General features: G+C 39.6%; 3 protein-coding genes across 3 annotated transcripts; all 3 read right to left on the bottom strand.

The window, feature by feature from the left end:
* Positions 1 to 512: 512 nt before the first annotated feature.
* LOC127157555 (E3 ubiquitin-protein ligase TRIM35-like) lies at positions 513 to 7664 on the bottom strand. Its single transcript, XM_051100778.1, has 6 exons — positions 6911 to 7664; positions 2537 to 2632; positions 2070 to 2300; positions 1938 to 1960; positions 1737 to 1855; positions 513 to 1006 (listed from the first exon to the last, which is right to left on the bottom strand). The coding sequence occupies exons 1-6, from the start codon at positions 7304 to 7306 to the stop codon at positions 519 to 521; spliced, it is 1353 nt and encodes a 450-aa protein (XP_050956735.1). The 5' UTR covers positions 7307 to 7664; the 3' UTR covers positions 513 to 518.
* Positions 7665 to 8738: 1074 nt separating this feature from the next.
* Positions 8739 to 11360, bottom strand: LOC127157558 (nuclear factor 7, ovary-like). Its single transcript, XM_051100780.1, has 6 exons — positions 10798 to 11360; positions 10363 to 10458; positions 9898 to 10128; positions 9798 to 9820; positions 9597 to 9715; positions 8739 to 9224 (listed from the first exon to the last, which is right to left on the bottom strand). Exons 1-6 carry the CDS (start codon positions 11188 to 11190, stop codon positions 8740 to 8742), a joined length of 1347 nt encoding a protein of 448 aa, XP_050956737.1. The 5' UTR covers positions 11191 to 11360; the 3' UTR covers position 8739.
* Positions 11361 to 18759: 7399 nt separating this feature from the next.
* On the bottom strand, positions 18760 to 21418 carry LOC127157557 (nuclear factor 7, brain-like). Its single transcript, XM_051100779.1, has 6 exons — positions 20843 to 21418; positions 20411 to 20506; positions 19944 to 20174; positions 19840 to 19862; positions 19645 to 19757; positions 18760 to 19445 (listed from the first exon to the last, which is right to left on the bottom strand). Exons 1-6 carry the CDS (start codon positions 21236 to 21238, stop codon positions 18958 to 18960), a joined length of 1347 nt encoding a protein of 448 aa, XP_050956736.1. The 5' UTR covers positions 21239 to 21418; the 3' UTR covers positions 18760 to 18957.
* Positions 21419 to 21652: the final 234 nt, after the last annotated feature.

The following is a 21652-nucleotide window of genomic DNA, read 5'->3' as shown; positions in this document are numbered from 1 at the left end:
CAGAGAATATTTTTAAATAGGACAAAAAATATAAATAAAATTTTTTTTCTTAAGTCAGAACTGGTTGTGGTTGTGAATGTGTGTAGATGTGTGTTAGTTCTCAATGCAGAGCAAATCCTTTTTCATCAGATTGTTTCTTATTATTTTGACTGTCATGATGTAATGAAGAGAGCGTCAATCAGACCTGTAAAATTCATTATTTATTAAAAAATGGTTTGTTAAAAGCAAAGAGACTCAACTGAAAACTGTGTTCCACTGAAAGGAGCATTGAGTGAATTTTAACAAGCAAGAACAATTAAAACATTGATTTAAAAATTACCTCATTAGTAATGAAACATTCAGGAAAAAATTCAGTAAAAGCAAAGGTTTCTCAAAGAAGCATTGACTGAATTTTAACAAGCAAGACAAACATTGATTTTAAATGACATTAAAAAAAATTCCTAATCAAGAAAATGTTTTAATATTAAACCCTGATCATAAAATTGTGATAAACATTGAAAACATGACAGGTGTAACGTTTACTGACTACTGAATGGTAAGATCCTCAGAGACTTAGCAGTACAGAAGAAAGGAAAGACTGTGTCAGTGAAGGTGGTTGTGAATGTGTGTAGATGTGTGTTAGTTACAGGATCAGAGAATGACACTGTTCCTCTGTTATAGTTCAGATCAACTCTTACACGCTCAAGATCCTGTTTAACATGAAAACCACCCAATTCAGGCAATCCATACTGCACAAACCAGACATTAGTGTTAAAAAAACTATTTCCCTTCCTTTGGTTTGATGCTGTAGTTACTCCAAGACTCCAGATTGAACTCTCTTTAACCTCCACATCCCAGCAGTGTGTTCCTGAGTTAAAACCCTCTGAACCCAGAACACAGAAATACCCGTTGAATCTCTCTGGATTATCAGGAAGTGGTTGACTGTGCTCGCTGTTTCTCACACTGGTCAGATCATCAGACAGGACGAGATCTGCATATGCAGTGTTTGGATCCAGAATCACAGGAGCTGATGAGACACAATCAACAGCTGCTTTTATTCTGATATAAAAACAACAAATCAGTACAGAAAATATATTGACTGATTTATTGATTAATTTCAGGGGGACTAATGAATATTTTTAAATAGGACTATTGGCATTCTTTGTTGTGTCCAATCTAGAATGATTCGCAGAGCAAAAATATAAATAATTTTTTTCTTAAGTCAGAACTGTTTGTGGTTGTGAATGTGTGTAGATGTGTGTTAGTTCTCAATGCAGGGCAAATCCGTTTTCATCAGATTGTTTCTTATTATTTTGACTGTCATGTTGTAATGAAGACCTTAAAATTTTAACAAGCAAGTCAATTACATTGATTTATTAAATTTATTAGGGAAACATGAACAAAATTCAGGGTTCTCACTCTTTTCATATAATGATCAAGAGTGAACTGTACACAGATTATTATGAATTATGACACTCGTCCTATTAATCAAAAACACCAGACATTTTCCTCTGATCACTGTCAGTGTTGTTACAGTAAATATTTTAGATTTGCCAATCAATCAAACTGAACTGAGATCTGCTGTATCACTGTAACTGTAAATATCATGTGGAGCAAAGTTGTTGTTCTCTTGTTTACGGCTCATTTTGGTGTAGTAGCTCATCTGGTTATTCACACATAATGCTGAAATCTGTAAATATTCCCTCATGTGTCATTTCCAGTGTATGTGTAACAGCACAGATCTTCTCCAGACTCACTGTTTTGGACAATGTCCTGCATCTTCTTCCAGACTCTGAACGGCAGGTTGCCCAAGTAACGTGGCACATGAATCAAAGCTCCAGAAGGCGTCTGTGGATCCGGCTGTGAGATCTGGACTCTGGAAGAACATTCAGGAGTCAGAACTGCAGTGGCTTTGACTTCAGAAGCAGAGAGACCAGAGACACCAGCAGATCACTCACCTTTCCATCGTGACTGGAAACTCCTGCAGAACAAACACACCATTGATCATCAAGAACTCAATCAATCAATCAATCAATCAATCAATCAATCATCAATCAATCAATCAATCAATGGATGATCTGAAATCAGACCTTTAGAAAGCAGACGTCATTGGCTTTCATCATCTCCTCCGTGTCTTTGATTGTGTGTGAAAGAGCTGAGATGTGTCTGTTCATCTCCTCCAGCTTCTCCTTCATTATCTGCTTCTTCTGCTCCTCTTCCTTTCTCAGTGCAGTGATTGTAGCTTCTTCTTCATCTCTGAGAAACTGATGAAGCTTCTCAAACTGCTGTTTAATCTGACGCTCTGTGTGCTCAGCTTGAGACTGAAATCAAATCACATTCACTTCAATCATCTCAATCAACACACATCAACACATCACATCATTCAGATCCAAGAGAAACTCAGACACAGGACATATAACAGATCCAGAAGTATATTGCTGCTCGTCATTTACAAAAATAATAAACTAGAATCTATTATTTTATATATAACAAATCATAATTGTGTATAGTGATCCTACACCTGTAATTAAAATGACTCTTGATTCTGTTTCCTCACCTTGATGTGTTGAACTGTTTTCTCAAACTCTCTTTTCATGTTTTCTCTCTTTTTAAGTTTCTCCTGTAAGGACTTCAGTGCTGTATTGAGCTCCTCCTAAAGTTGAACAAAATAAATATATGAGAGAAAAAAAAAACAAAAAAAAAAACAGGATACAGTGAAGAGACGAAAATACAGTGATTATACAGTGCTGTCAAAAAGTATTTGTCCCATCATGTAAGTTGGCTTGGGAAAGCCAACTTACTGAAATTGTATTTAAACTTATTATTATTCTTCTTCTTATTTTTCTTAACGCAAATTTTTTGGACACCTACTCCTCCTAGACCGTTCAAGCTACATACTCCAAACTCGGGTCAGATCTTCATACTGTTCTGACTTAGTGTGCTATATCTTTTCAGACTGGTTTGAGTTACGGTTTTCTTAAAAATTAATATTAAAAATCATAAAAAGTCCCATAGACTTTCATTGACCAAAAGTCCATGTCTGTTTGAACTATGTTTAATGTAAACTGCTAGAAGCCATTGATACTCAATTAAGCTTTAAGATATCTATGTTCTTTCTAACTAATAACTAATCTATCTATCTATCTATCTATCTATCTATCTTCAAACCTTATCTATCTATCTATCTATCTATCTATCTATCTATCTATCTATCTATCTTCAAACCTTATCTATCTATCTATCTATCTATCATCTAACCTTATCTATCTATCTATCTATCTATCATCTAAACTTATCTATCTATCTATCTATCTATCTATCTATCTATCTATCTATCTATCTATCTATCTATCTATCTATCTATCTATCATCTAAACTTATCTATCTATCTATCTATCTATCTATCTATCTATCTATCTATCTATCTATCTATCTATCTATCTATCTATCTATCTATCTAGAAACATCTATCTATCATCTATCATGTTAGAAACATGCTAGCTACATCTAGTAATGCTAAAAAACATGTTAGCGACATGCTAATCATGCTAAAAACATGCTAGCGACATGCTAATCATGTTAGAAACATGCTAGCGACATGCTAATCACGTTAGAAACATGCTAGTGACATGCTAGTCATGCTAGAAAAATGCTAGCAATGCTAGTCATGCTAAAAATGCTAGAAATCATGTTAGAAACATGCTAGCAACTTTGCTAATCATGCTAGCACCATGCTGCTAGTGACATGCTAATCATGCTAGAAACATGCTAGCGACATGCTAGTCATGTTAGAAACATGCTAACGACATGCTAATCATGTTAGAAACATGCTAGCGACATGCATGCTAGAAACATGCTAGCAACATGCTGCTAGAAACATCTAGCTGCATGCTAATCATGCTAGAAACATGCTAGCAACATGCTAATCATGCTAGAACATGCTAGTGACATGCTAATCATGCTAGAAACATGCTAGCGACATGCTAATCATGTTAGAAACATGCTAACGACATGCTAATCATGCTAGAAACATGCTAGCGACATGCTAATCATGCTAGAAACATGCTAGCAACATGCTAATCATGCTAGAAACATGCTAGTGACATGCTAATCATGCTAGAAACATGCTAACGACATGCTAATCATGCTAGAAACATGCTAACGACATGCTAATCATGTTAGAAACATGCTAGCGACATGCTAATCATGCTAGAAACATGCATTAATCATGCGACATGCTAATCATGTTAGAAACATGCTAGCGACATGCTAATCATGCTTAAAAACATGCATGCTAGAAACATGCTACATGTTAAATCATGCTAGAAACATGCTAGCAGCATGCTAATCATGCTAGAAACATGCTAGTGACATGCTAATCATGCTAGAAACATGCTAGCGACATGCTAGTCATGTTAGAAACATGCTAGCGACATGCTAATCATGCTAAAAAACATGCTAGCAACATGCTAATCATGCTAGAAACATGCTAGTGACATGCTAATCATGCTAGAAACATGCTAGCGACATGCTAATCATGCTAGAAACATGCTAGCGACATGCTAATCATGTTAGAAACATGCTAGCGACATGCTAATCATGCTAGAAACATGCTAGCGACATGCTAATCATGCTAATCATGCTAGAAACATGCTAGCGACATGCTAATCATGTTAGAAACATGCTAGCGACATGCTAATCATGTTAGAAACATGCTAGCGACATGCTAATCATGTTAGAAACATGCTAGTGACATGCTAATCATGCTAGAAACATGCTAGTGATGCATGCTAAATCATGCTTAGAAACATGCTAGCAACTTTGCTAATCATGCTAGCACCATGCTAGTGACATGCTAATCATGCTAGAAACATGCTAGCGACATGCTAGTCATGTTAGAAACATGCTAGCGACATGCTAGTCATGCTAGAAACATGCTAGCGACATGCTAATCATGCTAGAAACATGCTAGCAACATGCTAATCATGCTAGAAACATGCTAGCGACATGCTAATCATGTTAGAAACATGCTAGCGACATGCTAATCATGTTAGAAACATGCTAGTGACATGCTAATCATGTTAGAAACATGCTAGTGACATGCTAATCATGCTAATCATGTTATGCAACAACTTTGCTAATCATGTTAGAAACATGCTAGCAACTTTGCTAATCATGATAGCACCATGCTAGTGACATGCTAATCATGATCGAAACATGCTATCGACATGCTAGTCATGCTAGAGACATGCTAGCGACATGCTAATCATGTTAGAAACATGCTAGCAACTTTGCTAATCATGCTAGAAACATGCTAGCATGACATGCTAATCATGTTAGAAACATGCTAGCGACATGCTAATCATGTTAGAAACATGCTAGTGACATGCTAGTCATGCTAGAAACATGCTAGCAACTTTGCTAATCATGTTAGAAACATGCTAGCAACTTTGCTAATCATGCTAGGAACATGCTAACGACATGCTAATCATGTTAGAAACATGCTAGTGAAATGCTAGTCATGCTAGAAACATGCTAGCAACATGCTAGTAACTTGGTAATAATGTTAGAATCCTCTATCTATCTTTCCGTCGATTGACAATCTGACCAATACTATCTATCTATTTATCTGACAGACTACATTCAAACTTTAAAACTTCTAAATATATCAGACTGAAAACCATCCAAACTTAAAACTTCTTAAACTATTTAAACTTTTCAAACTTCTTAACTTTTCAAACTTTTCAAACTTTTTAAACTTTTCAAACTTTTCAGACTTTTTAAACTTTTCAAACTTTCTGGTCCGGCTTTCTCAAGCCAACTTAAAGTTTGTCTTGACAAACTTTTTTATCTAGTTATTATTATGTTTCGCCATGGGAATAGAATCTGTTATAACTCAGCCATACAATGTGTGATCTGCCTCAAACTTCACATGTTTGATAAGAGTCCAGACCTGAACACATGCCCATGATCATATTCAGTTATAGTCATAGCGCCACCTGCTGGCAACAGGAAGTGACATGTTTTACGCTGTGAGAGACCCCTCCTAGAGATTTCATGAAATCAACATTATATTCGGTCAGTCTAATCTAAAGACCTTTGCCATGTTAAATTGTGAAGATCTTGAGTTTTCGTTGAAGGGCGTGTCTGTGGCGGCCAGACAAAGTTCGATGTCTCGCCATGGGAATAGAAGTTATTGTAACTCAGCCATACAATGTCCGATCTGCCCCAAACTTTACATGTTTGATAAGAGTCCTGGCCTAAACACATTTAAATGCCAAAATTCCATTATAATCATAGCGCCACCAGCTGGCAAAAGGAAATTACTTGTTTTACACTAACTTAAACATGCAATGTCCGATCTGCCCCAAACTTAACATGTTTGATAAGAGTCCTGACCTGAAGACATCTAAAGGCCAATATTTCATTATAATCATAGCACCACCTGTTGGCAGCAAGATGTCATGTCATGTCTTAGACTAACTCAAGCATACCATGTTCAATCTGCACCAAACTTCATATGTTTGATGAAAGCACTGACCTGAACACATCTACATGCCAATATTCAGTTATAGGCATAGCGCCACCAGCTGGCAGCAGGAAGTTTGGCACATCTTAATGACTTTGACATATTCTCCCTTAAATTATAATGTGAAAAGCATAGTGCACAGCATTCGCCAACGATCGGCGGTGAGCCCGGGTGCGAGGGCCCTTTCATCGCTGCTTGCAGCTTTAATTTTTTCTGTATCTGTGTGTGTATATCTCATACTAAACTGATTAAGAAATGAAAACCTAACATAAAGAAAAGGCAGCATGGAGTTGGTTAAAAGGTTGTATGCAGTAGCTACAATTTAATGTGGCATTATTTAGTGTACAAAAAATAAAAAGTTATTTCATTAAGTTGTGTAAAATGAGTGAGAGAAACACCTACCTTATATGAAGGAACAACTTCACTGATGGGTCTAAATGTGTGATTGATGTGTTGTTTTGAATCTCTGCACACTAAACACACAGGCTGTTTGTCCTCCACACAGAAGAGTTTGAGTTTCTCACTGTGTAAACTGCAGATCTCCTCAGATCCTGATGAACGACTCTCATTTCTCTCCTCCAGGAATGACTCACACAAGTTTTGTAATGCCAGATTTACTGGAGGATTTTCTTTTGAGGATCTTCTCCTGCAGACAGGACACTCCTGAGTTTTCTTGGTTCTCCAGAACTGTTGAAGACACTCTTTACAGACACTGTGACTACATGATAAAAGAACAGGAGTCTTGAAGATTTCACAGCACACGGGACAATTATAGTCATATTCAGCTGAAGAAGCCATTTTCACTGTTTGAGCTCCAGCAATCGAAACTTTACTTTCTCTTTCTGAACAACGGTTTTAAACATGAATAACCACAAGAATCACAAAGATACGCTGCTGTCTGTCCTGAAACAAGTTAAAGTTTTTCTGTTGATTATCCACTGAGGGATGATTCTTTTTTGCTTTTGTCAAAGAGGAGAAAATATGTAAGAAAGGAGAAATAAGAAGTCAGTCTCTTCCTGGTAAGTGTTGTAAGAGGGTGGAGTTTTTGATCACCTTTGGGTGTTTTTAACCCTTTCACATTAAACTCTGAAAGGACCTATCTATCTATCTCTTCATCCATCACAGTGTTTTTTTTTTTTTTTTCTTGATAGAAAAAGTGGAGACATGACAGGAAACAAGTGTGAGAGAGAGAGACTGGGATTGGGAAAGGTCCACGAGGCAATCAGCGCTGAAAATATTTTAACTGATACATTAATTTATTTAGGATGGGCTAATGAATATTTTAGAAATTTCTTTTTTCAAATTTAATGTAAAGTTATTCGTTTTCTTAAGTGTTACATTAGACACTTTGAGGTAAGATGAATCCCTTGGTATTGGGAAGGCTTGTGCCAATATTTACCATAATTATTATACATTTAACCTTTCATTACTAAAATCACATAATCATGTTTTTCATGAAAAGAACAACCCTGTTTATCAAAATTTTTTGAGAAAGTGAGTCAAACTTTTTGTTTTCAGTCCCAGAGGCAGTGAGAATTTGTTCTGAGAATCAGATTTATAAACAGCATTAATCAAGCATTTCTATATGAGGTATTGATGTGGATTAGAAAAAAAAAAACATTTGCATCAATTTAGAACAATGAACGAATGATCATTTAAACTTTATAATTGAAATAAACAATTATTTAGATTCTTTTAGTCTCATGTTGAACAAATATGGTGAATTCAGGTAAAGTGGGCAGTTAAAGCTTGATTTTACTCAATTGATTTACACTTTCAGAGCAAAACTATGATCTTTAATTAAAGGAGCAGTATATTTCAAAATGACAAATAGTTTTAGCTGATGCAATATGACACTGGTGATTGTGGGATTGTGGCACCTCAAATGACTCAATCATCATGAAAGGTATTAAAGCCATTTGATGTTTAGTTGTCATTCAGTTCATTTCTAACTCATAATGTAAACAAATATTATTGTTATGACAGTACTTGTGTTATTTGTCACTGCAGTTAACATGGATAAAAATGAAAATATTACATGTGGACCTTAAAGTTAGCAAAGGAAAAAGAAGAAGAAAAAACAAAAAAACATCTGGGTATCTAAACTACAAATTTAACAAAATGTGGCCCATCTGAATTTACTGACTATAATTATGATATAGATTAAATACTTGAGCTAAGATAACAGTAAGAGTTGAAAGCAGGTTGATCCAGACATACATGTGTAACGTTTACTGACTACTGAATGGTAAGATCCTCAGATGGTCACTACTGAAGAAAGGAAAGACTGTGTCAGTGAAGGTGGTTGTGAATGTGTGTAGATGTGTGTTAGTTACAGGATCAGAGAATGACACCGTTCCTCTGTCATAGTCCAGATCAACTCTCACACACTCATGCTTCTGTTTAACAGGAAAACCAAACTGATCAGACCATCTGTACTGCACACTCCAGACATCAGTGTTAAAGAAATCATCTCCCTTCCTTTGGTTTGATGCTGTAGTTACTCCAAGACTCCAGATTGAACTCTCTTTAACCTCCACATCCCAGTAGTGTTTTCCTGAGTTAAAACCTTCTGAACCCAGAACACATGGACATTCATCAAATCTCTCTGGATTATCAGGAAGCAGTTGTTTGTTTGTGCTCCATCTCACACTGGTCAGATCATCAGACAGGACGAGATGTGGATCTGCAGTGTTTGGATCCAGAATCACAGGAGCTGATGAGACACAATCAACAGCTGCTTTTATTCTGATGTTCGTATAATGATCAAGAGTGAACCGTACACAGATTATTATGAATTTTGACACTCGTCCTATTGATCAAACACATCAGACATTTTCCTTTGATCACTGTCAGTGTTGTTACAGTAAATATTTTAGATTTGCCAATCAATCAAACTGAACTGAGATCTGCTGTATCACTGTAACTGTAAATATCATGTGGAGCAAAGTTGTTGTTCTCTTGTTTATGGCTCATTTTGGTGTAGTAGCTCATCTGGTTATTCACACATAATGCTGAAATCTGTAAATATTCCCTCATGTATCATTTCCAGTGTATGTGTAACAGCACAGATCTTCTCCAGACTCACTGTTTTGGACAGTGTCCTGCATCTTCTTCCAGACTCTGAACGGCAGGTTGCCCAAGTAACGTGGCACATGAATCAAAGCTCCAGAAGGCGTCTGTGGATCCGGCTGTGAGATCTGGACTCTGGAAGAACATTCAGGAGTCAGAACTGCAGTGGCTTTGGCTTCAGAAGCAGAGAGACCAGAGACACCAGCAGATCACTCACCTTTCCATCGTGACTGGAAACTCCTGCAGAACAAACACAACATTTATCATCAAGAACTCAATCAATCATCAATCAATCAATGGATGATCTGAAATCAGACCTTTATAAAGCAGACGTCATTGGCTTTCATCATCTCCTCCGTGTCTTTGATTGTGTGTGAAAGAGCTGAGATGTGTCTGTTCATCTCCTCCAGCTTCTCCTTCATCATCCGCTTCTTCTGCTCCTCTTCCTTTCTCAGTGCAGTGATTGTAGCTTCTTCTTCATCTCTGAGAAACTGATGAAGCTTCTCAAACTGCTGTTTAATCTGACGCTCTGTGTGCTCAGCTTGAGACTGAAATCAAATCACATTCACTTCAATCATCTCAATCAACACACATCAACACATCACATCATTCAGATGCAAGAGAAACTCAGACACCCGACATATAACAGATCCAGAACCAGATTGCTGCTTGTCATTTACAAAAATATTTAACTGGAATCCATTATGTTAAATATAACAAACCATAATTGTGTATAGTGATCCTACACCTGTACTGAAAATCACTCGATTCTGTTTTTTCACCTTGATGTGTTGAACTGTTTTCTCAAACTCTCCTTTATTTTTTTCTCTCTTTGTAAGTTTCTCCTGTAAGAATTTCAGTGTTGTATTGAGCTCCTCCTACAACTGGACAAAATAAAAATATATAAAATACTAGATTACAGTCAAGAGAGGAGAATACAGTGATCATACAGTGCTGTAAAAAAGTCTCTCATACTAAATTGATTCAGAAATTAAAACCTAACAAAAAGAAAATTCAGCCTGAATAAATATAAAATACATATACATATAAAACTTTTTTAACAGCATGAAGTTGGTTCTAAGATTGTATGCAATAACTACACTTTAGTATGACATTATTTAGTTAACACAAAAACAGAAAAAAATCAGTATGGGGCAAATAGTTTTTCACAGCAAAGTTTCATTAAGTTGAGTAAAATGACTGAGAGAAACACCTACCTTATATGAAGGAACAACTTCACTGATGGGTCTAAATGTGTGATTGACGTGTTTTTGTGAAGTAAAGCACACTAAACACGCAGGCTGTTTGTCCTCCAGACAGAAGAGTTTGAGTTTCTCACTGTGTAAACGGCAGATCTCCTCAGATCCTGATGAACGCCTCTCATTTCTCTGCTTCAGGAACGACTCACACAAGTTTTTTAACGCAAGATTTTCTAAAGGTTGTTCTCTTGAGGATCTTCTCCTGCAGACAGGACACTCCTGAGTTTTCTTGGTTCTCCAGAACTGTTGAAGACACTCTTTATAGACACTGTGACTACATGATAAAAGAACAGGAGCCTTGAAGATTTCACAGCACACGGGACAATTATAGTCATATTCAGCTGAAGACATTTTCACGGTTTGAGCTCCAGCAATCGAAACTTTACTTTCACTTTCTGAACGATGCCTTCAAACACGAATAACCATGAGAATCACTAAGATCTGCTGTCTGTTGAGAAACAAAAATCTTGGAAGTTTTTCTCTTCGTTGTCCACTGATGGCTGATTCTTGTTTGCTTTTGTCAAAGATCACCTTTTTGTTTTGTTCTGATCACCTTTAGGTGTGTTTAACCCTTTACTATTCAATCCTAAAAGGAATCTGTCACGAATCTAGTTGGTGTCCCGTTGTCCACTCACCACCAGATGTCACTCTCGCTTCACCTACACACTCTGACTGTTACTTTGCATCTCGGACTGCATCTCCCATCCTCCACCGCTCTGATTGCGTCAGCCCCCGTGACCAATCAGGCGTTCTATAAAAACCCCGGTCCTCCCCAGTTGCACTTCATGGATTGTTGAATCGTTGTTTTGTTATATCGTTATATTCCCTGTGTTATCGCTTCCTAGTTTCTTGTCCCGAGTTCCTAGTTCCCTGTGTTTTGTTTTTCCCGCCTGGTTATCTCGTTTGGACTGTCTAGCCGCCTGCCTTTGGATTATCGCTCGTCTTTAAGGACTATTCTCTCGTCTCGCCTCCGATATTCCTGTTTTCCGTTCTCTGACCCTGCCTGTACGACCATGTATCTGTCTCGTCCATATAATAAAAGCTTGCATATGGATCCGCTCGCCTCTCGTCTCATTCACCCCGTAACAGAACAATCCTTCACTACAGGATCCAGCAGCTTCACCCCCGGACAATCAGCCGATACGGACGCAGACATAACTCTCTGCAGAATCAAACAGCGATCACACACACTCGAACAATATACCCGTGAGTTTATTTCCACTGCTAACTACTCCACTCTCCCGGACTGTATAGTAATTGAGCTTTTTTGTGACGGCGTGAACCAGCCCCTCCATACACAACTGAGACGCGAGGGCCCGTGCTCGTCACTCGAGGATTTTTTAAACTTTGCATTTTTGTGTGTGGGTTCGCCGTGCACCGTAGAGGTCGTGGAGAGGGAACGCGACAACGCGGCAATGGCGACCGTGCGTCCCACTCGCAGATGGACGGTCATGCCGGAGCACGACGCCACAAACAGGTTTTCCGCCTGGATCGCTCGTGAAATGGCGGCCGTGACGGAGCGTGCTCAAGCTACGATGGCGTCAGCTGAGCCCGTGCACAAGATGGCGGCCACGCCGATGTGCGCAGGCAAAATGGCGGCGACTGCGGTGCCCGTTCACAAGATGGCGGCGGCGCCGGCGTGCGCTCACAAGATGGCGGCGACGGCGGAGCCCGTTCACAAGATGGCGGTGAAAACAGAGCTTCGTCACGTCACAGCTGCCATATCAGAGCCATATAAGGTTGCAGCTGCGTTTCTCGAGTCAAGTCAAGTTTCCAAGTCAAGCCAAGTTGCAGCTGTCCTTCCTGAGTCAAGTCAAGTTTTCAAGTCAGGTCAAGCTGCAGCTGTGTTTCCTGAGTCGAGTAAAGTCACAGCTACCACCCCTGAGTCAAGTCAAGTTACAGCTGCTGTTCCTGCGTCAAGTCAAGTCAGAACTGCTCTTAAGGCAAGTCAAGTTAAAACTGTGTTTCCTGAGTCAAATCAAGCCAGAGCTGTCTTTCCTGTGTCAAGTCAAGTCAGAGCTGTCGCTCCTATCTCAAGTCAAGTAACAGCCATCTTTCCTGAGCCAGAGCCCCTGCACAAGATGGCTGCCACGCCAGAGCCACTGCACAAGATGGCTGCCACGCCAGAGCCACTGCACAAGATGGCTGCCACGCCAGAGCCACTGCACAAGATGGCTGCCACGCCAGAGCCCCTCCACAAGATGGCTGCCGTCTCCAAGCCACTCCACAATATGGCTGCCACTCCAGAACCTGTGGTCAGCACCCGGACGCCACCTGTGGCCATGATGGCTCATGTGCTGGACACGCCTCTAGTGACGGTATGGGCAGCTAAAATGGCGCTCCTTCATGCCACGGCGGCTACCCCAGAGTCAAGTCAAGACACAGCTGTCGTTCTCCACGAGTCAAGTCAAGTCACAGCTGTCGTTCTCCACGAGTCAAGTCACGCTACAGCTGTTGTTCCTGAGTCAAGCCATGTTGTTCCTGAGTCAAGTCACGTTACAGCTGTTGTTCTTGAGCCAAGCCATGTTGTTCAGGAGTCGAGTCCCGTTACAGCGGATCTCCATGAGCCAAGCCAGGTTACAGCAGATCCTCATGAGCCAAGCCAAGCTGCTGCTGTTATTCCAGAGCCAAGTCAAACTTCAGCCGCTGCTCCAGAGTCAAGTCAGGCTACAGCTGTAGCTTCCAAGTCCAGTCAAGCTTCCAAGTCCTGTCAAGCTTCCAAGTCCAGTCAAGCTTCCGCGTCAAGCAACGTCAAGGCCGCCGTCCCCGCGTCAAGCAACGTCAAGGCCGTCGTCCCCGAGTCAAGTAGAGTCACTACTAATCTTCACGAGCCAAGTCAGGTCATTGCTGATCTCCAAGAGTCAAGTCAGTTCACTACTGATCTTCACAAATCAAGTCAAGTCACAGTCAATTTCCACGAACCAAGTCAAACCACAGCTGATCTTCATGAGCCAAATGAAGTTATTATTGCTGTTCCAGAGCCAAGTCACGTCTCGTCTGACCTTCCAGAGCCCTGTCACGTCTCGTCTATCTGTCCAGAGCCTCACCATGTCTCGTCTGACCGCCCAGAATCAAGTCATGTCTCGTCTGACCGCCCAGAATCAAGTCATGTCTCGTCTGACCGCCCAGAGTCAAGTTACATCACGTCTGACCGCCCAGAGTCAAGTCACATTATGTCTGCCAGTGTGATGGCGATCACCATCCTCAGTATGTGGGCCGCACACTACATTCCAGAGGTCACATCTGTTCTCAAGTCTGCCCTGGAGGTCCCGTCTGATCTCAAGCCTGTTCCAGAACTCCCGACTGATCACAAGTCTGCTCCAGAGGTCCTGTCTGATCTCAAGTCAGCTCCTGAGGTCACGTCTGTTCACAAATCAACCCCTGAGGCCACGTCTGTTCACCAGTCTGCTCCAGAGCTCCCATCTGATCCAAAGCCTGCTGCAGAACTCTCGTCTGGTCTCCAGCCTGCTCCAGAGCTCCCCTCTGATCTCAAGCCTGCTTCAGAGGTCCCGTCTGGTCTCAAGTCTGCTCCAGAGGCCTTCCCCATCGGAGAAGCTGCGCCAATGCCTCCAGAGGTGTCGGCGTCTACCGTAGAACCTCTTATGGAGGGGGCGTTAACCGCTAAACTCTCTGCTTCTCCCTTTTTTCTGTCTGCATCCTCTGTCACTGTTCTCCCCAGGTCCCAGTTTATGAAGCAGCCTCCTGTTCCGCCCCGGAGGGCTGCGGCGCCTCCTGTTCCCCCTATTCTGTCTGCCTCCTCTGTCCCTGCTTTCCCCAGGTCCCAGACCATGACGCAGATTCCTGTTTCGCCCTGGAGGGCTGCTCCGCCTCCTGCTCTGCGTCCTGTTCCGCCCTGGAGGACCACTCCGCCTCCTGTTCCACCTCGGAGGGCTCCAGCGCCTCCTGCTCCACCCTGGAGGGCGCCCACGCCTCACGCTCTGCCTCCGGCTCCGCCCTGGAGGGCTCTGGCGTCGCCTATCCCACCTCCGGCTCTGCCCCGGAGGGCTCCTGCGTCTCCTGCTCCGCCTCCGGCTCCGCCCTGGAGGGCTCCTGCGCCTCCGGCTCCGGCTCTGCCCTGGAGGGCTCCTGTGCCTTCTGCTCCGCCTCCGGCTCCGCCCTGGAAGGCTCCACCTCCGCCCTGGAGGGCTCTTGCTCCGCCTCCGGCCCCGCCCTGGAGGGTACCTGTTCTGTCGGTCCTGCTTCAATCTCTGGGCTTCCCACATGGACCTGGTCCTCCAGCCCTCGCCCTGTCTCGCTCCCACCCCTCCGCTCCCCTGGACTGTTGTTTCCTTCGAGCGTCTGGAAGCCGCTCCTTGGGGGGGGGGGCTATGTCACGAATCTAGTTGGTGTCCCGTTGTCCACTCACCACCAGATGTCACTCTCGCTTCACCTACACACTCTGACTGTTACTTTGCATCTCGGACTGCATCTCCCATCCTCCACCGCTCTGATTGCGTCAGCCCCCGTGACCAATCAGGCGTTCTATAAAAACCCCGGGACTGTCTAGCCGCCTGCCTTTGGATTATCGCTCGTCTTTAAGGACTATTCTCTCGTCTCGCCTCCGATATTCCTGTTTTCCGTTCTCTGACCCTGCCTGTACGACCATGTATCTGTCTCGTCCATATAATAAAAGCTTGCATATGGATCTGCTCGCCTCTCGTCTCATTCACCCCGTAACAGAATCAAAGTTTTTTTCAATTTACAATTAATTTTATTATATTGTAATTATTTTAAATTCTTAGTATTGGACACATAAGAAATGACCCTTTTTTTTTGTTAAAATGCATCTAAATGATATAAAACTTCTGGATTTTATGCTTTTTTTTTTTTTTTTTAAATAATAAACATACCTGTAACATTGTTTGTATCTCTTAGAGACCTTCCATAATTATCATGGTCCACATAAAATTAAACTTATTTAAAAAAAGGTGTTTAGAAATAAATAATACATATGCTTTATATTGGTATATTGTCATCTTTATAATTTCCAGACCATTTTCACTGATTTTATTGTGATTTAGTGATTTTATTTATAGAATTTTTGCTAAATTCAACTAAATTTAGTCAATTCAGTTAATTTAGCAATTAAACAGATTTTACACAACAGGAATATTGCAAGCCACTGCAGTCCATTTATCATCCATAATGAAAAGAGTAATAACGTGCAGTAAACGCAGTTTAATCTGTTAGCTGGGCGCAGATGAAACCAGAAGCCTTACCCATAAAATTTACAAATGGCCAAACTCACTCTTACAGGAAAAATAAGCTGGATAGAGCAATATTACCACTTATATGCTCATGCTTAATATTTCCTGCATAATTACATATATATATATATATATACCTGTGTCAGCAAGTGTGCAGCTGACACACCCACTTAAACGTTTTCAAAATATCACTTATCCTGCCCGAAAAAACAATGGTAAACATTCAACAATAACAATTACTTTGCATACACATAACCTAAAACCTCTCAGGTTAAGCATGTAACCATGGTTCCCTGAGAATAGGGAACGAGACGCTGCATCCCCTAGAGGATGCTATGCTGGAGTCTTTCCCCATAGCGCCCTCTAGAGGATGCAGTACAAGCTCCCTTTCAAAAGCCAAATGAAAATCTGAATGTCAAAGGTTTTAATATCTTTCATGATGATGGAGTCCTTTGAGTTGTAATCACCAGGGTCATAATCCATCAGCCAAAACTATTCTATCATTCAAAAAAAGAGTTCCTTTAATTAAAGGAGAAGTCCACTTCCAAAACAAAGATTCACATATGTTTTGATCGTTGTAATTGTTGTTGTTGCAATTGTTTGTTTTTGTGTTATGTGTTTGATTCTTGTGTAATAGTACCCCCTTGAAAACGAGATGATGCATCTCAAGGGATTTATCCCAAAGAATATAATTTGTTGCATATAATGTACTCACCCCCTTGTCATCCAAGATGTTCATGTCTTTCTTTCTTCTTCAGTCATAAATAAATTATGTTTTTTGAGGAAAACATTTTAGCATTTATCTCCATATAATGGACTGATATGGTTCAGTATAAATGCGGCTTCAAATGATCCCAAATGTGGTTGTAAACAATCCCAGCTGAGGAAGAAGGGTCTTATCTAGCGAAACGATTGGTTATTTTCATTAAAAATATACAATTTAAATACATTTTAATCTTGAACGCTCGTCTTGCCTTGCTCTCAATGAACTCTGGCTCAAGACAGTTAGGGTATGTCAAAAAACTCCAATCGTAATTTCAATTACGATAAATTATCAACTATGGTAAAATCATCCTACATCACTGCAGAAATACTGACACAGTCTTTGCAAAGTGAACATGATCAAACACCCTTAACAAAAAAGGTAAAACAGCGATACAGGATGATTTTGAAGTTAAGGGAAAACATGAGATGGGAGTTTTCCAGGCAGAATAAGACAAGACGAGCATTTGGCATTAAAAAGTATATAAATTGTATTATTTTTATGAAAATAACCGATCGTTATGCTAGATAAGACCATTCTTTCTCGGCTGGGATCATTTACAACCGCATTTGGGATCATTTGAAGCCGCATTTAAACTGCATTTTGGAAGGTCAAACTCAGGGCACCACATCAGTCCATTATATTGAGAAAAATTTTTTTTTTTTTTTTTTTCAAAAAACATAATTTCTTAATGACTGAAAAAGAAAGACATGAACATCTTGGATGACAAGGGGGTGACTACATTATATGTGAATCTTTGTTTTGGAAGTTGACTTCTCCTTTAAAGACCACAGTTAGCTTTGATTGTGTAAAACACTGAACACATCACAGTCAAGCTGAAACAGCCCACTTCACCTAAATTCACCCTATTTGTTAAATATGAGAATAAATGAATAATTGTTTATTTCATTATATGTTAATGATCATATGTTTATTGATGTACATGGATGTGAATGTTATTTTTAATGATAGAATTTATATCTGAAATACTATAGAAGTACTTGATTAAAGCTGTGCACAAATCTGATTCTCAAATTCACATAAAGAAAAAAAATTGCCATATAAATTACTCTATGCTGGATTCAACATGGAACATCACTAGGCCCCTTCAAAAATATGATAATATTATAAATTAATATTAATAATAAAAATAAAATAATAAATAAATTAGTTAATCAGTCTATATATTTTGTGTTGATTTCTTGCGCCATCTCAACTCACAAGTGACAACAGAATATTTAAGGAAATGAAACAAATATTATTGTTACAATGTTGTATTATTTGTTATTGCAGTTAACATGGATTCAAATGCAAAGAATACATTTTTTTTAAGATTGCTTTGGTTAAATATTCCTGGCCCACTTTGACTGAATGTGCTTGATAAACTGGGCCAACTTGAACCTTCACTTATTCTACTCATATTCAGTAATAAACTGACACTGATTATTTTATAACTGACATAATTGACTTCTTTGAAAAAAAGAATTGTGCAGTCAGTAAATTCAGAGTGCAGTCAGAGATGGAAGAAAGAAAAGAGAGAGCAGAAAGGAGTGAAAAAAAAGATGTAGCAAAATGTAGGTGTAGAGTAAAAAGCTGTAAAATATGGTCACAAATTAAGTTAATGTAAAGTGTTTAGAGAATAGAGACAGAAAAAAGTTTACAATATTAGATTTTAAATGTCTCTCTTATTTTATTTTTGTTCGGCTATTTGCTGTTTCATGTGTTATCACATTTTTAAGATTTAAAATGAGTTTATTTTCATAAATGTTATTAATTTAATAACTGTAATATTAATTTCAGCAAATTTAATATTAACACAGATTTGAATTTTACGCATACACTAAGTCAAATTACTTGAGTGAATTTTACTCATGTACTCACTATAAAAATAAAATAAATAAAAAAAACACATTTTTTTCTCATTTCTAATAAAATACAGGAATATTTTTTGGAGATGACCCAACCTGAAAAGACCTTTGTCTGGAGTGTATAATCTCAAATTAATTGAGATCAAATTATTTAAATTACAAGGTTAACAAGAAGTGGGCCACCTAATTTCATTCTATTAAAATTATACGTATTAAAAATATTAAAAACATGATGATTGAAAGATGAAAGCAGTTCAATCCAGACCTACAGGTGTAACATTTACTGAATACTGAATGGTAAGATCCTCAGAGAGTAACCACACCAGAAGAAAGGAAAGACTGTGTCAGTGAAGGTGGTTGTGAATGTGTGTAGATGTGTGTTAGTTACAGGATCAGAGAATGACACCGTTCCTCTGTCATAGTCCAGATCAACTCTCACACGCTTAAGATCCTGTTTAACAGGAAAACCATATTGATCAGACCATCTGTACTGCACACTCCAGACATCAGTGTTAAAAAAATCATCTCCCTTCCTTTGGTTTGATGCTGTAGTTACTCCAAGACTCCAGACTGGACTCTCTTTAACCTCCACATCCCAGCAGTGTGTTCCTGAGTTAAAACCCTCTGAACCCAGAACACAGAGACACCTGTCAAATCTCTCTGGATTATCAGGAAGTGGTTGAGCATCCCATTTGTATCTCACACTGGTCAGATCATCAGACAGGAGGACATGTGGATCTGCAGTGTTTGGATCCAGAATCACAGGAGCTGATGAGACACAATCAACAGCTGCTTTTATTCTGATGTTCATATAATGATCAAGTCCTATTGATCAAACACATTTTGATGTAGTAACTCATCTGGTTATTCAAACATAATGCTGAAAGCTGAAAATGCTGAAAGCTGAAATTTCCTCATGTGTCATTTCCAGTGTATGTGTAACAGCACAGATCTTCTCCAGACTCACTGTTTTGGACTAGCATCTTTTTCCAGACTCTGAATGGCAGATTGCCCAAGTAACGTGGCACATGAATCAAAGCTCCAGAAGGCGTCTGTGGATCCGGCTGTGAGATCTGGACTCTGGAAGAACATTCAGGAGTCAGAACTGCAGTGGCTTTGGCTTCAGAAGCAGAGAGACCAGAGACACCAGCAGATCACTCACCTTTCCATCGTGACTGGAAACTCCTGCAGAATAAACACACCATTTATCATCAAGAACTCAAACAATCATCAATCAATCAATCAATGGATGATTTGAAATCAGACCTTTAGAAAGCAGACGTCATTGGCTTTCATCATCTCCTCCGTGTCTTTGATTGTGTGTGAAAGAGCTGAGATGTGTCTGTTCATCTTCTCCAGCTTCTCCTTCATCATCTGCTTCTTCTGCTCCTCTTCCTTTCTCAGTGCAGTGATTGTAGCTTCTTCTTCATCTCTGAGAAACTGATGAAGCTTCTCAAACTGCTGTTTAATCTGACGCTCTGTGTGCTCAGCTTGAGACTGAAATCAAATCACATTCACTTCAATCATCTCAATCAACACACATCAACACATCACATCATTCAGATCCAAGAGAAACTCAGACACCCGACATATAACAGATCCAGAAGCAGATTGCTGCTTGGCATTTACAAAAATTATCAACTGGAATCCATTATATTAAATATGACAAATTATAATTGTGTATAGTGATCCTACACCTGTACTGAAAATGACTCTTGATTCTGTTTCCTCACCTTGATGTGTTGAACTGTTTTGTCAAATTCTTCTTTCATGTTCTCATTGTGTTGAAGTTTCTCCTGTAAGGATTTCAGTGCTGTTTTGAGCTCATCCTGGAATTTAATAAAATTAAAATATGTAAAACACCAGGTTACAGTGAAGAAAAGAGAATACAGCGATCGTACATTGCTGTGAAAAAGTACTTGCTTATCCAGATTTTCTTCAGTTTCTTTCTTTCTTTCCAGTAACTGCACTTTAGTATGACACTATTTCATTTACAGAAAAAAAAATCATTATGGTGGCAAATACTTTTTCACAGCAAAATATATGTTGTATGAAGTTGAGTAAACTGGCAGAAAGAAATGAGAACTGAGTGCATGAATGTGATGATATCTGTGTATATAACTACTTATTGTTCTTTAAATATTAAATTCAAGACATTTGTCTACCTTATATGATGAAACCAATTCACTTATTGGTCTGAATTTGTGATTGTCGTGTTGTTTTGAAGTAAAGCACACTAAACACACAGGCTGTTTGTCCTCCAGACAGAAGAGTTTGAGTTTCTCACTGTGTAAACTGCAGATCTCCTCAGATCCTGATGAACGACTCTCATTTCTCTCCTTCAGGAACGAATCACACAAGCTTTGTAATGCAGAATTTAATGGGGGATTAGATTTTGAGGATCTTCTCCTGCAGACAGGACACTCCTGAGTTTTCTTGGTTCTCCAGAACTGTTGAAGACACTCTTTACAGACACTGTGACTACATGATAAAAGAACAGGAGTCTTGAAGATTTCACAGCACACGGGACAATTATAGTCATATTCAGCTGATGAAGCCATTTTCACAGTTTGAGCTCCAGCAATCTAAACTTTATTTTCTTTTTCTGAATGATGGTTTCAAAAATAAATGTTTGTTTTTTGTCAAAGAGAAGAAAATCAGAACGACAGCAAGGAGAAATAACAAGTCAGTCTCTTCCTGGTAAGTGTTGTAAGAGGGCGGAGTTTCTGATCACCTTTGGGTGAGTTTAACCCTTTAACATTCAACTCTAAAAGGAGCCATCTATCTATCTATCAAACACTTTCCTGAAGGGCCCATGCTGGCTTTTTGTGGTCACACTGGTCTAGGGCCAATCCACACCAAACCTAAACATGGCCAGTGCAGGCTTGCTCAGGCAAGGCCCCCAGTTTTGGGCTCACCATGGGCTCTCTGTGAGTAACCCACATTAGTGGCCTTCCCACATTAATCCCATGATG

Source organism: Labeo rohita, unplaced genomic scaffold, assembly GCF_022985175.1.
Source record: "Labeo rohita strain BAU-BD-2019 unplaced genomic scaffold, IGBB_LRoh.1.0 scaffold_1107, whole genome shotgun sequence".
NCBI lineage: Eukaryota > Metazoa > Chordata > Actinopteri > Cypriniformes > Cyprinidae > Labeo > Labeo rohita.
The sequence above is the reverse complement of the archived record's forward strand: the minus strand, read 5'-3'. Positions and strand labels throughout refer to the sequence as shown.